Source organism: Netta rufina (assembly GCF_964035555.1).
Source record: "Netta rufina genome assembly, chromosome: 4".
Taxonomy (NCBI): domain Eukaryota; kingdom Metazoa; phylum Chordata; class Aves; order Anseriformes; family Anatidae; genus Netta; species Netta rufina.
Window position 1 is genome coordinate 70,325,731 of NC_140127.1, and position 15,404 is coordinate 70,341,134.

At 46.7% G+C, this 15,404-nt stretch overlaps 1 protein-coding gene across 8 annotated transcripts in view; it reads left to right on the forward strand.

The window, feature by feature from the left end:
- CTBP1 (C-terminal binding protein 1) overlaps nt 1-15,404 on the forward strand; it is a 228,916-nt gene that overhangs the window by 160,589 nt on the left and 52,923 nt on the right. For 4 of the 8 annotated variants that reach the window (XM_084286846.1, XM_084286843.1, XM_084286844.1 and 1 more), the window contains exon 1: nt 1,098-1,378. The exons of the other annotated variants lie outside the window; for them this stretch is intronic. Coding sequence is in view for 3 of the 4 variants with exons in the window: in XM_084286843.1 (XP_084142969.1) it covers nt 1,339-1,378 (40 nt within the window). In the remaining variant the exon portion in view is untranslated. Of the gene's footprint in view, nt 1-1,097; nt 1,379-15,404 lie in introns of those variants that run through there. 8 annotated transcript variants of the gene reach the window in all.

The following is a 15,404-nucleotide window of genomic DNA, read 5'->3' on the forward strand; positions in this document are numbered from 1 at the left end:
ACCAAAATGAGGCAAAAAAACTCTGTTTTAAGTTCTCTTGGCTCTGTCAGAGAGCTGGGGTGCTGCCATGCTGCGGCACACGGGTTGTGCAGCCGGTGACATGAGCCACAAGCCTGCAGTGAGTGTGGTGTGTTTGTATATGGGTGGGCCAGGCGTCCCTACTAACTTCGTGCCTTGACCCTAGACTCTATCCCCATCCTGCTTCAGATGACAGGAGCAAGGTGCTGGGTTTCTGACTTCACAGGGCCGGGGAAGGACACAGCTATTGCTGGGGATAACCAGCAGACCCTGTGCTAGGGGACCCTGGCACCTTTCTCCAGCGCCTCAGTGCTTATAGGCAGCACCCGCCATCACCTTAAGTGCGCACCATGTCAAGTGTTTTGTTTTGTGTCCATTTACAATTTTCTCCCAGTACTGTGTGAAAAAAAAAAAAAAAAAAAAAAGGAACTGTTATCACTTAGGCTTGTGCTATGGCCCTGTGTGGGGTGAGCGAGCAGGCCTGGGGTGAGGCAGTGCGGGGCTAGCAGGACAAGCAGGTTGTGTGTGGTCTGTAATCACTTGTGAAGGGGGAAAAACCACAGAAGAAAAAATAAAATGAGAGAAGGACTGATGTTTTGGAAATCTGTGGGGTTGCAGTGAGCATTAACACAGTTAATATCGAATGCAGTGTTAACGTTGGATGCAGTGTTAGCATTGAAGGCAGTGTTAAGGTTGAATGCTGTGGTGATGTCAGACAGCGTTAACGCTGGACACAGTGGTAATAATGTTAAATAATAATGGTAAATAACGTATTAACATTGCACTCAGTGTTGATACTGGAGGCAGTACTAACGCCGAACACCAGCACCAATCTCCCACCACCACCACAAAAGTTCCCAAACCCCACCAGCACCGAGAGCTTCCCTCCACCACCCTCTGCCCGCCCCACTCACTCCCCATCCCCTCCACCCTCCGTGCACCACCAAATCGAGGCGGCGGCGGCGGCGGTGTGGAGCCACCCAGCCTCCAGCCTTCGCCGGCTCGCAGGCGGCGAAGCCGTGCGCGTGCGCGCGGCGGGCGCGTGGGGGGGGGGCGGGCGGTGCGCGCGGGCGCGGGCGGGCATGCGCGCGGGCGGGCGCGCGCGCGCCGAGGCGGCGGAGCCGAGGGGCGCCCAGGCAGCGGCCGCCATATGCCGCGGCGGCGCCCGCCTGCCCCCGGCCCAGCCTCAGCCCCGGCACCGGCTCCGGCCCGGCCGTGCCCCCCCCGCGGCTTCTTCCTTCCCCTCCTCTTCCTCCATCTCCTCCTCCTCCTCCTCCGCCCCGCCGCTGCTGCCGCCGCCCGCCCGGGCGCAGCGCTTCAATGGGAAGTTCGCACTTGCTGAACAAGGGCTTGCCGCTGGGTAAGGAGCTCGCCTCGCCTCGTCCCGGCCTGCCGGGATCCGGATTGGGATTGGGATCGGGATTGGGATTGGGATTGGGATTGGGATCCGGATTGGGAGCGGGATCGGGGGGTGTGCGGGGAGCGGGGCTGGCCCGGCGGCTGCAGCACCGCTGGGAACTTTGCCTGGCCGCGGTGGGGGGCGGCAGTAACACAGGAGTCGGTTCCTTTTTTAACTTCAATTTTATTTCTTAATTCATTTTTTTTAAATCTCAGTTTTTATTTTTGATCCTTAACTTTCTTAATTTTAGTTATTTTTTATTTTCATTTTTATTACCTTCTCAATTTCATGTTTTTACCCTTTCATTTCATGTTTTTATCCTTTTAATTTCATCTTTTCATCCTTTTCATCTTTTCATCCTTTTCATTTCACCTTTTTATCCTCTTAACTCCATCTTCTCATCCTTTTCCTCTTCTCCTCTTTAACTTCATCCTCCTATCTTTTTACATTTCTTATTTTTTTAAATTTCACCTTTCTAACTTTATCTTCCTATTTTCCCAACGTTACCTTCCTTCTTAATCTCCCCCCTCTCAAATTAAAACCGGGGTGGGGGGCAGAGACGGAAGGTTCACAACTTGCCCGCCGCTCGAACTCATCCTTTGGAAAATTAAAAAAAAATAATAAAAAAATAAAAGCAGCAGCGGGCTGAACGGCCCCGCTTTCCGCCGACCTGGTGCTTGCCCGTCCCTGCGGCCCTTTCCCAAAACAGGAAGTTTCCGAGCGGCGTTTTTCCCCTGGAAAAAAAAAAAAATTAAAAAAAAAAAAGTGCTCGAGGCCTGCCCGCTGCCACGGTCGCCCGAAATCCGCAGGCGGGTTGCGTGGCCCAGAGGTAAGGCTGTCCTCCGGGCGCTGGGCGTCTCTTCTCCTCCCTTTTCCTCTCCCCTTTTTGTATTTTTTATTTATTTTTTTGTCGCTGTTGAGGCGCTGCCGAAGGCATCTTGCGGCTGGCTGCTGGGTTTTGGGGTGATGAGGTTGGAGCTACGCCCCTGCGCGGGGTGGCCGTGCCTTATTGTGTGAACTCCTGGGGGATTTTTTTTTTTTTTTTTTTCCTTCTCGCAGACCCAAGACAATGTCGAGCCTGTTTATAAACATTACCGTTTTGTAAGCAAATGATGCCGGGGGAAGGCTATGAAGCGGAGAGCGGGCTTGTTTACCGTGCAGGCACCCTTCCCTCTGCTCTGCTGCTTTGTTTCCCTCTTAAACAGTAAATTCAAAAGTCAGCTTCTGACCGACAGCACCGAGCAGGACAGGGTAACCGTAGAAAAAAACCTGGTTATCAGCGGTGGCTTTCAAAATTTCACCTGTTGTAACCTAAATTAAACAATTGGACGTCACGCTATATTTTAATAACTGCTGTCCTTATCGGGAAGAAATGTTTGCTTTTAGGCCACGGCGGAGCGGCTCCAGATAATCATCCCCGTAGCCCCGCTGAAAATAATGAGGCCTAATAAACCCGAGCGAGTGTGTACTTTTTACCCGGTGAATTAAAATCAGCTCTGATATTTGCGGTGTACGCGTGCGTTTCGAGTGCATCGCGCCGATTTCCTTCTCCGGGGTCTTAGGAGATGTAAATAGTCTTATTTAGCATTCCAGCCCCATGGCAAGGAGCCTGACGCCCCATTAAAATGTTTTGAATCTCCTCATTGTGTCCCCGTAGGAAGGGAACGAGAAAGCACAAAGAAAAATAAAATTTGTATGTAAATAATTTCTGCCGTGGGTCGAAAGCTCATTAATCAGCGCTTTAATTTTTTTTTTTTTGTCTTTGTAAATAAAGAAGGTTAAAAAGCTCATTATCAAGTAGACCATGCTAGGAGGGAGATAATTGTCCAGCGCATCTCTTTGTTCTATATTCATATCTGTTTTATCTATTTTTAGCTGTGTGGTAGTCAAGCAGGCATGTAAAATTAGCAGCCCAAAGTGCTAACTTTAGTATATTTTGTGCTGCCGCTCTTTATTGACCCCCCCTCCTCCCCCAAAGGCAGCCAGATTTCACTGTTTGAGTGCCGTGGCGTTTGGCGAATAATACCCTCTTTGGTTTATTATCGTGTCAAGCATTCGGGGAGAGAGCTGGTAACCAAATACTTTGCCCACGTGCAATTCTCCGGTGTATTTCAAAGCCAAATGAAGCAAACAGCCCCCCCCGACAGTTTTCCAGTGTGAATGAGAGAGAAATAGGTGGTTGTGAGGTGGCTGCGATGCCTCGATGGGGCAGGAGAGGCCAGCTGGAGGGCTGAGCCTTCCCTCGCGTTGGTCAGAGATGTAAAATAATGTCAGCAAGGCCAAGGGAGTTTGTGTGTGTGTGTGTGTTTGGGCGTAAATGGGAGCAGCGCGCGTGGCGTCTTCGCCGTCCTGCTGGGAGCAGCCCCCGCCCCCAGTGCAGAGTCCGCGTTTCTCCATCAAGCGATGTGGTATTTTATGGCTGGCTCGGCGATCCAAGTCGTCCCAGTTCCCCAAATCGCCGTAGTCAATGAAAACGCTGTTGGAATCGAAGCTGCTCTGACCACCCTTGTGAATTTTTCAGCTCGGCGTTGTCGTGTGTAGTTAGAGTGCGCAGCTCCCGAGCGCGCGATGAACTCCTTGTAAAAACCTCATCCTCGTAAATACTGTGCATGGGATGGATATTGCTTTATCATACCGCCGAGCTGATAGCGTGGCAAAACAAATGACAAGTGTCCCGACGGTTGTCAGTTTGGTTAGCTCTTGACTCGTCCTCCTGTATCGTAAAGATAAATGGCATCTGCTCTTTGTTAAAAACGTGCGATGCCTCAATTTACTAATCTCCCCGGTCCGGAGAGTTATAGTTTTATTGACAATGTAAACAGAGCGGTCACAGCGCTTAGCCAAAAGTGTGATCCGAGAGATTAGGGCCAGGCTGGAGACCGGGGAGGTGTTATCGAGCAGATACAGGAGCGCGCTCACCAGCGTTGGGAAGGGTGAAGTCAATCCCTCTTCGTCAAAGGAAGAACATCGACCCCGGTTCGGTGGCTGGTCCCTTCTGGGGACAAAACCCACGTTACCCCCAAGGTATCCGTTGACGTAAATGGCGTAAAATTGGGGAAAATAAATAAATAAATGACTTATTTTGCCAGAAAATAGTTTGGACGGCGCTAGGTGTCTGGAAAGGCACGGATTTAAATGTCTTGAGCGAAGAGGCCTGGGAAACAACGCGATCTGTAATTTGCTGACGTGAAACACAACACTCAAAGCCATGCAAATACTCGGGGCCACAATCGCTCGTTGCCATTTTGTCTTCCCCTACCCGCGGTGAATTTCTCATCTCTGCATTTCTCCAGTATCAGGGGAGGCTGGCGGCTCGTGTGTGTGCTGGAGACCCGCGTTTAAGAGCACGAGAGTCAGGTTTTTGCCTCCCAGGCCAGCTGGGAGCACTGATGAGGTGATACTCTCCAGCATGTGTCAAGCTTTCAAATCCCCGAGCAGTTGGCAGCGTAGCAGCATAGCAGCCTCAGCTGAGGCTCCCTAACCTTCTGGCCCCGTAATTATTTATTTAGTGAGGGAGCTGAGATGGAGTTACACATTTAATACGTGTCCTAAAATTTAAGGTGATGATATGAGTTGTACTACACGGCCCTTTAGCCTTAGTCCCTCTGCCGCACACTCCTTCACTCCCAGACAGCGTGGAAAGGGATTTACAGCCTTGGGAGATGGAAGCTCCCAGCTGCGTTTTTGGATTTCTTTCTCCCCCGCTGCCATAGGAGCAAAGATGACGCTTCATTTGAACCTTTGTATTGATTAGGAGGAAAAGACAGCAAACATTGATTAGAGAGAAATGTAAACTTCCCATTTCCAGAACCGTAACCCGCTGCTCCCTCCCTCTGTTTCTCCGGGAGGAGTAGGGGAGCGCAGCAGCCCCCGCTCGTGGTTGGGCGTGCTGGGATCTCCGAGCTGCAGTCCCCGTCGGATCTCTTCCAGCACCCGGTAATCCTCAGCCCATCTTCCCCAGTGATTAACGTGCTCAGCAGTGCTTTGGGAATGCGAGAGCATCCGAGTTTGCTTCAGTTTGCTGCTTGGAATGACCCCCCAAAAGTTGGAATTGCTTTTGAAGCTGACCAGAGAGCTGCCGGGTTCCTCCAGGAGTTTGAGACAGTCCTCAGCAAGGACAGGGAGCAAACCCCTCGAGGCACAACTGAACGCCCGATAAAAGGAAATCACCCAGAAGGAACATCTGTGTGGTAGATGGATAGGTTAATTATTTTTTGATGTGCAAAACAGAACATACTTATGTTTGCTGTAGTAGAGCAAGAATTTAATTTTTGAGGGAGATGATTATAAATTAACTTCTGTGAAATATTTTCATTTCATCTCAAACATATTACGCTTCCTGTATTACTATTCCATTTGCTAATTATCCAGTTTGTGTCTAATCAGACTAATTGAAAATTGACATTGTTTGATTGTTATTATTTTTTTTTCTTCTTTGAACTAAACGCTCCTAATGCTGCCGTGGGTTTCATCTTGGTGTTCATTTCGGATGATCATTGCTCATCTCTGTACTTTCATCTTTTCCTCCCGTTCTCAGGGGGCTCTGGAGGGATTTCCTTGCCGTGTACCTGCCAGTGCAGCCGGCCCGCGGGGCTTCTCTACAGACAGCAGAAAGAGCAGATGGTAGGGCAGGGGGCAGTCGTTCAGAGTGGTTGTAAAATCGAGGCTTTTTAGTAGAAAGCTCTCATTTCCATCCCATGTGAGGGCATTCGGTATTAAAACACGACGTCCCTTACCCGTGCCCAAGTCGCTGTCTGCGAGTTGTGTCAGCACCAACGAAGTTACAAAGGGCTGGGATGGAAGGAGCACGGCCCTTGTGGCCCCCTGTGCCTGAGCTCAGTTCCCCCTCCTCTCCCTTCAATCCCTTCAGGGCAATTCTGATGCCAGCCCACTGCGAGGAAGGAAGCAGACGAGCTCCTTACTAGGCTTGAGCCGCAGCTCCAGGCTCCTGCGGTCCCAATTCCTCACTTCTGGATGTGCACCCTCACATCCTGAGCAGCCCCAATGTTGTTTCTCAGCTTGCATCTGGCCTTGCCGTGCACACCCCACGATAGGAGCGGTGAGAGGCGCGCCCAGCGGGATCTGTCGGGTCCCTGCCGTTAATCCACGCGTAACCATTTCTCTGCCTTTAAAGCAAGCGTGGCTTTTGCCACCTTCAGTGCTCGGCTGGGACGTGACCTGCAGAAACGAGAAGTGTCTGTGGCTGGGAAACCACGCGGGGACAGCCTGGCGTGCTACGTGTGGGCCTGAACGCTGCAGAAAAGGTTGCAAAAAGGTTGTGGGCCCCCATCTGCTTCGGGTGGTCAGAGCCGAGCATAACCATAGGCGAGAGAGGTGCTGGTTTAGGGCAGATGAGGGCTCTGCTTTCTGTTCTGTTCGTGTCAGAGCCCTGAGAAGCCAGGCTGGTGGCTGTTGCTGCTGCCACGTGAGGGTTTGTGCCTCACTCTTACCCTCCAAAATGCTATCAGTAGTGATCAGCTCACGGCTGCTTTCTGATGACAGCAGGAATGGCAAATCCAACTCTCCAAGGCTCTCCCTGCTGTGTTCCTGTTGACCTGGGTAACTTTCCGGAGGCAGGAGCCTGCAGCTGGCCACACCAAGGAAAGATGTTCTTCTGTATCCCACCTGGCTGATGTGCTGGGCAGTCAGAAGGCGGCCAGGAGAGGAGCAGCACTGCAGGGTATTGTCATCATCTTCCACTGCGTGCACATTTTTGCTCTGCAGACTGCCCTCGTAGCCCCTGGCTGAGTCAGAAGTTGGGTAATCCAGCCCAAAGGGAGCTGCAGGCAGAAGTGTGCTGATCCACAGCGGGGCTTGTGGGTTTGGAGTGCTGCCCCCAGCCCTTCTCATCCATGCACCCTAACAGAGGTGCTGCTGGGGGCTGCTTTCCCTACTCCCTCCCTTCCCACTGCCTTTAACTTACAGAAACAGAAAGTTTCTCTTGGCTGCTGCAGGAGTTTTACCCAGATATGAATTCGCAGACTGAGGCGCTGATTTTTCAGCTAAACCATCGAGAATGACTGCTCCTTCTCCCATATTTGCAGCCCGGCGTTCTCAGTCTCCTACAGAAAACGCGTGGCTTAGCAGAAACTGGTGCGGAGCCCTTGGTCGGAATTCCCAGATGAGTCAAATTTCATTAGATGGTTGCAGCCAGCTTGTCTCTTGCTGAGTACGTAGCTTTACTCTTTGCAGAGTCATGCAGGACACAAAAGTGTTTAGCAGAGATAACCACAAGCCAGGCTCCAAACTCTTAAACTGATATTTAAATATTTTTTCTCTTTAATGTGTTGTAGCAGATATGTTAAGCTGTTTATTTTCAACCGGGTAATGAGCGTTTTCACATTTGTGGTCTACCAACCATCTTAATGCGTGTCTGGTGCTTCGCTGAATAGTATTAATGTGTATCACAGCCTTTCTCATGCTGTTGATTTTCCCGTTGGTATAATCAGCATTACTGAGAGAAGGGATCTTCAGTAATTGTGCTGTATGGGTGAGTTCCCATGCTGCCTGGAACTGGCTAGCCACGTCCTCATAATGTACAGTTTCTGGGGTGAGAAAGAGCTTGGAGGTGCTGCCCAGAGCCTCCGCAGCATTTTAGGTTTGATTTTTACATCCTCGCCGAGTTCTCTCCTGCTTGCTAAATGCAGACCTCTGCTAGCGGAGCTCCTTTTTTTTTTTTTTTTTTTTTTCACTGCCTTGTGCCAAGCTTTCTGTCTTTCACTTCTGCTGCAGGGTTTTGGCGTGGAAGGGCTTGTTCCTTTAGGCTTGTTTACATGAACTTTTGGGATGCTTGAAGATGAAAAAAAGTAGCATCTACATGTATTTCCATTATCTCCAGTAATTTGCACCAAAAAGACTTGCTGCCTTCACCCTCAGTCAAGATCTGTGGTTAATACTGCAGTCACTTCACTCATTGGCTCTATCAAACTTTGCTTGATTTGTTTTCAGCTCCTGTGAGTCCTCACTGCCTGTATGAATTGTGCCGAGTTTCCAGATAGTTCTTCGTGTGGGACCTTCTCTTCGTATCCTAAAACTAAAGCAGCCTCCTGCATCTGCCATGGTGGAGTCTGGTGGGCAGCAGCGTAGTTACCAAAGCCCTGCTCCTTTGTGATCTTCGGCCTCAGCTCAGCGAGGCAGCAGACTTCTATTTATTTATTTTTTTTGCAAGCAAAAGCAACATCTAAGAAAATAACTTTTTTATCTGCGTGGAGCTGGATGTATTTTAGCCACGCCAGTCTAGATAAAAAGAATGTCTTGCATTTTTTAAAAGCTTGTGGGAGGAGGCTCACAATAGAGGCTCCATTGTGCTCTTAGTACTGAGAGTACAGGAAATCACAAATTAGCTATGACGAGAGTATTGCAGGGGAGTTTTAAGTTTACTTAATTCCCATAGTATTGTATGGTTTTGAAAGGGTTTCACAATGCGTTATTGCCTTTCGGGTTTAGTTGTGTATGTTGTTTGTATTTGGCAGTCCTCTGTTCAAGGCTTTCTCTTACCATGTCTTTGTTCATGTTTTGAATCCTTGAATCCAGATGACTTTCCTTCTTACTGTAAATACAGAGGCATACAAATACACTTGGTATTTATCTCATGACCACCCTGCAGCCATCTAAAATTTAAATCTAGCATTATGTATTCAGCAGCGAGAAAGAGCTCCTTAGAGCAAGCAATAAGAGAGGATTTTAAGTGGGAATCCGGAGAACAGAAAGCTGCAGGCGCAACTTTTCCTCTCCTCGCAGAATTTGATTTCTGATCCTGCAGGATGTGGAGTCATTCCACTTCCAACTGGTATCAAAGGGGGAACTGGAGGGGGCTTGCAAATCCATAGGCTCCTGGCTGCATCCTATACACCGAGCCAAAGTTACTGCAGGATAACCCTATGTGTTGTCCAGAGATTGTTTTGGCTCAGTACTTGCCGCTGAGGAACAAGTTCTGTCTCTCAACTGAAAGAATTATGATTATGAGAGCTCTTCAAGACCATGAATCTTTTTTTCCTAGTTCAGTGAATAAATAAATTTTACAAAACAGCATATTTTACTGAGTTGGTATGTTAGAAACTAAAGTACTGTGTGTACTATTGCTTTATTTTGCCTTTGTTTTGATGACTTTGTTAGGATCGTTGCTCTGGACTTGTTTGTCAGCCTGTTAAATTTTTTTTTGGTGATTTTTTTGAGCTTTGTAGCTCAAGAAAACGATCTGTTGACAAAATTAGTGCTCATGTTCTAAAAGGAAAATATTTTCTTAAAACCATAAAATCAAAGAAAAAAAAAAAAACAAACCAAGAAACAGAAAATGAAGCTTTTTTGCCTGTCTTAGGGATACTATCGTATAGAAATGATGAAGTTTTCAAAGTGTGCAATTCTAGCAGCTATTGAAATGAGGGAGTTTTTGTGCAGGAATAAAAAGGGCCTCAGAAATCATCTAATTCTCTCTCAGACTTTCAAAGAGAATTAGTAAAGATTAGTTTTCATATTAGAAGACTAATTCAAACAGAACATTAAACAGGGATTATTTTTATAAATAGTAAATAACCTCCTGTCATATCTAAGGGTTCTTTGATCACAAAAATGCATAGTGAAAGAAGCAGTCCATGAATACGCCTTATGATACCTGGGAAACTGCTCACATTTAATTAAGTGCAATTTTAAATCAAGTTAGTTAAGCTAGTGCCTGCCTGTTTGAACTCTTTCACATTTGCATTAGGATGCTGAGGAATCGGGGAAGCCAAATCAGAAGGTGGTACTCTGCAATGACTTATATTGAGCGTTCGTGGTCTGGTGTCTGAGCGTGCTTTAGTGTGAGTACAGCTCCTGGGGGAGATTTGTACCCCTTCATATAGGGAACTCAGTTGAAGCACCTATATTAGGAAATTAATAACCAATATGGGAAGTGAATTGCCTCCTCCAACTCCTGAACTTCATTTTTTCCTCTTTAGTTATAGCAGTTGAGCATTGATCAAAGTCTTGGGTGAGTAGTGAATAAGATGAAGTGTGAACTTGTTGACTTTAGGGGAAATTCGGTCAAATTACTGACTGGAGGACTGGAAGAGAGGGGAGCAGAGGCAGCAGTGCCAGTAAGCGTGCTGGTGTTGGTGCTCTTCTCTCACTTGTGAGTAGCCTGCTGTGCATTACATGCAGATAACTGGTGACCTTACTTGTGAAAGCACTCCGGGATCTGGTGAAAACACCAAACTCGAGTACGATTCTCTTCTTAATGCTGCTCTGAGTCGGTGCTTGGTAGATGTTGTGTTTTGCTTACTTACAGGTAAAGGGTTTGGGAGGTGAAGCAGTGTGCTTTCAGTTGTGGCCTGAGTTAAAGTAAAAGCACGTACATGTAGGAAGAGACAGCCCGTGGCTTGACAGAACACAGCTCCGTACAAAACAAGCTGCTGTGATTGAAAGCCTCGCTTTTTTAAATTAAAAATGTACTTTCCGCTATGAAAGCTCTTTCTCTTCAAATAAAGAAAACCAAACAAACAAACAAAAAAAAGCCCCATACCCAAACCATCATCTATATTTGAATAGGGAAGCTGTATTTGGCCAATTAGCTTGACAGGACACGCATGCAAAGAAAGCAGCAAAACACTGCTGAGTGCTGAGGCTGCAGCTATGCTGTGCCCTGAAACACTTGTGCTAGCACCCAGTACTCCCGACCCTGCAGGGATACGAAGGTTTGGAGCAGAGACATGACTGCGAGCTATTTTTACTTAACAGTTGAACTTTGGAAGAGAAGAAGTAAGGGATAATTTCTTTCAGTTGGAGTTTGCACGTTGTGTGACTATTAAAAACTTCAAGACGGCTGCTGAGTAAAGACAGCTCCTTGAAGTGCCAGATGGAAAAGAGCGAGAGAACTGCCTGCTGTTTGACACAGAAAGGGGATTTTCGCAAGTCGTGTTTTGGGGTCTTCCCCCAGCCTGCCCTGTTGCTGTGCCAGGCTCTTTGCTGTGCTGCGGTTTCTGTCACGGGGGCCCATCCAGACATGAGATAAGCATCCCCCTCATTAATTACACGACAGAATACTGGCTTCAAACAGCATCTTCGTCACTCAAACAGCATCACCATCACTTCATTCAGGTCTGCATCACGGCTCCGTGCTGCTGGAATCAGCACGGCTCGGTTCCAGTTCCCGCTCGCCTCGTCCAGTAAGTGCTCTTACGGGCACGGCAAACATTTCTGCTATTCTAGAAATGCGCTGGCTTTTTTGAAAGCTGTCGTGCTTTGTGAAATACGAGTCTGACTGTTTGGTTTGGACGGGAGACCCCTCAATTCATTCTTCCACAGGGTAGCCGGTCGCGTTATTGCACCCATTTTACATGGATTTCGTTCAATGCCTGTGTTTATACATAGCTGGGAGTCATTGGGAAATGTGAAAAATGCAGAGTATCCTTCAGTTGGCTAAAATTTGAAAAAAGGGAGTTTTTTTTTTTCCTGCCAGCAGCTGGAAGGCAGCCAGGTGAAAGTTAACATTCCCACAATACCTTTTTTTTTTTTTTTTTTTTTTTTTTTCCTGTGGGCTAATGGGCAAGTTCAGGGCAGCGTTCTTGCAGGATAAACACTGGGCCGGCCAAGGCTGTGGCACAGCTATTGCTGAGCGTGGAAGCCTTGCCGTTTGCCCTCGCGGTTGTTGCTTTGTTGACGATTTCATGTCATTATTGTTTTCCTGTTTATATTTAAATAATATGTTATTTAACAGGGAGCTGCTGAGGAGAGCCCGGCTGAGGCCCCCGAGCTGCTGCAGGGCCTGGGGCGCCTCTGCTGTGAGGAGAGGCCGAGGGCTGGGGAAAAGAGATGGGGGGGGGTCCCACCAATGTCCCTAAACTCAGAGCCTGGCACAGGCTGCCCAGAGCCTTGGGGGGGCGCTTTGGGGATCTCCAGGAGCTGCCTGGACTTGGGGCTGGGCCCCCTGCTCGGTGTGGCCCTGCTGGGGCAGGGCTCGGAGCAGAAGGCCCCAGAGGCCCCTGCCAGCCTCGGCCATGCCATGGCTCTGTGGCGTCCTGTTCTGTTACCATTTGGGATGTTGCCTGAGGCAGCACTGTATGAAAAATCAGTGTAATCCAGAGATGACCTCATGCGTGGTAGTGAAACGAGGCAGCGAGTACAGAACTAACTTTCAGAAGCTTTCAGAAGCTCACTAGAGAGGTGTCTGTACAGCAGTGGTGTCTTTCTGACAGTGGCTGAGAAGAGGTGAAGGGGTGAGAAGCAGATCTGCCCTTTCCTCTTGCTCAGCTTTGGGCACCCCTGGTCCTTCAGAAAGAGCAGGCGAGGAGCTGGGCGTGCAGCTGGCGGCTCTGGCTGGCTCCCAGCTTGCAGTCACCGCTACTGCTTCGAGCGTTGGTAACTTTTATAATCCTAAAGCCTCATCAGATTTTATAAATACATTTTTTGCTTGTCAGAATTCACATCTTTGAACTTCCAGAGTCGCTAAGCAGTTTATGTACTGCAAAAAATACTGCAAAGTGCGTAACTTTGCATACATGGTTTGATCTACTAAGAATATTCAATGCTTTAAGTATTTGTGCAATTTTCTTTTTGATTCTTAAATAGCAGTGTCTCAAAGTAATAGCGTACTCTTGAAGAGCTGTGCAGGAATAGCGGCCTTTCCACCCAGCTGAATGATTATTTTTGAGCTACTCCAAAAACTAGTAATACTGGGTAGGTTAGCTGTGGCCATCTAGGGACAGTTTGGGGAAAGGGAATCAGAAACGTGGAGAATTTTGGAGCTGCTAAATGTCTATAGCTTTCTTGAGCTGTCGTATAAACTTTGTTCTTATTAGAAATCATCTTAGTAATTTAAGATATTTTCAGCTTGATCATTTTCTACAAGAACGCCTTTTTGCCTTTGAAAGGCTATTTTCCTAGAAAATTGAAGGTTTTTTATTACTGATGCTTGTTTAAAAGGGTAGCAAGTGAGTGTCACATCTAAAAGTTCCGTTTTTGCTGAGTTCTGAATTGACAAAAGAAGAAAGTCACCGGTGAAACTCGATCTTTTGTGCTTTCTGGATAGGTTGCGACAAGGCCATGTAATTATTCCCCTTCATTCACTGATGTCCCCGAGGTCCTTATGCTCACCGAAACTAGTAAATGACCGTAAAGTTCATTATATGTAGATTTTCCATTTTTCCATGCAGGGAAGGCCCGTTGTCGTGTCGTCTGTACAGTCACATAATTATGGAATCACTAGGATCAGTATGAGCACTTGTAACCTTCTGTTCTCTTATTCAAAATACAGCAAAACAGTAAAATACAAGTGCACTAAGATGTATTCATGGTGGGATTTCCAACTCTCAGATCTGTGACCACAATTTTTCATCAGTTTTAAACCTCTAATGCCTCTTAATATGTTTTCAGAAACTAAGTAGGAAGAAAAGCACTGTTGCTTACTTGGCTAAAATACAGGCGCATTAGGAAACAGAAATCTATTGTCCTGTCTTCAATTTGTATTCATTTAGAACTCAGGTTTTATGGACCTGTTAGCAGGAGATTATTTTTCTCTCTACATTGTAAAGAACAAATACTTGAACTGCGGGTTTTATTGGACATAAATGCCAGTATCGTGGAACTGGCTATATTTAGATATATAGCATTCTTTTCTATTTAACATTTCCTTGCCTCCTTGCATAAAGTAAGCCTGGTTATTCCACAAACACACGTACATGCATGTGTGGACTACGTGCTCCCTAATTTTCAGCACAAACTTCAAACTTTGCTTTTTCTGTAGCACAAAGCGGTAGCATCCTTTTATCATCTCAGACGCCAAACTCCTCCATACACGTAAAACGTATTAATTACGTCAGATATGTGTGTTCACATCAGCATGTGAGCCGCTGGGGTGCAGATGAGTATCTGCCTGTTCCCAGTGCCCTTGGTTTTGCAGCTAACCCTCGAGCAGCGGGCTGCCTTACCCTGCAAGCAGCTCTGCTGCCTGATTGCAGAACCCCAGTGCAACTCGGTGTGAATAGGGAACAAAAAGCGAGACCTTAGACGAAGACAGAAAATAAAATCCTAATGAAAGATGTGCACTGAATAGTAACTTGCGCTTTCATGTCTACCAACTGTGAAACCTCCATAAGAATTGCTACTATTGTGCGAGTGTTCCCTCCTTCTTAATAGAGGTGTTCTGTGTCCTGTTTTTCTTGTTGACTAGAGAATGACAGCTTTTAGAAGTATTGTAATGATGAAGTGCCATTAGCTGTATACCATTCATGTCTTAAATTGCATCCTTTGTTGTGTTCCTTGCTATTCTTGTAAAATAGTTGGGTATGGTCAGGATCTTGATTTCCAGCACTTCTGCTTTCTTTTTATTTTCTTGTTTTGTAGGTTATTCATTTTTTTTTGTTGTTGAATTATATGTATTTCTGTGATCAGTTGGCATGGAAACATGGCTGCTTTATAGGCCAGTTGCTTTTAGCATTAATTTGCAGGTACTTGTTTTTGAATGTGAAAATGGAAACCATTTATGTTCTTCATCATTCCCCATCATTAATACTTGCATGCTTTCCGACGCAACATAAATTATCTTTCTTTCTGTCTTAAGGGGAAAAATGTACTTTTTTTAAAGTGGAAAAAAACAAAGTACTCTGCTGCTTCACGTACACCATATTAACACGGCAATACTTGGTATAAAAATAATTTCTATATAGATAGCTTGACAGTACAGTGAAGCAAAGACTAACACCAAATCTTACTTTAAAACCGGAAAGCTTATAACACTTTTCACAAACTCAAAGTCTTTTTTTCATGAACCTTACTTTAATTACTCTTCCTCTTTTTGATTTCTGAAGAGCCCTGTTTTCTTAGAGGGGTTTGCTGAGTTTTGCTTGAAGAGAAGTTAGCAGTTTGCTTTGATCAGTAGTGAAGAAAATGGAGGAATACTTTTTGCTGTTCTGTGACTTGAGTTAGTGGGGTTTGTGGTTTCTGGAATACCTCGGTATGGGCAGAAGTGAATTTGTAGGCTCTTCTCTGCTCACAGCTGCAGTGGTGACGGGAC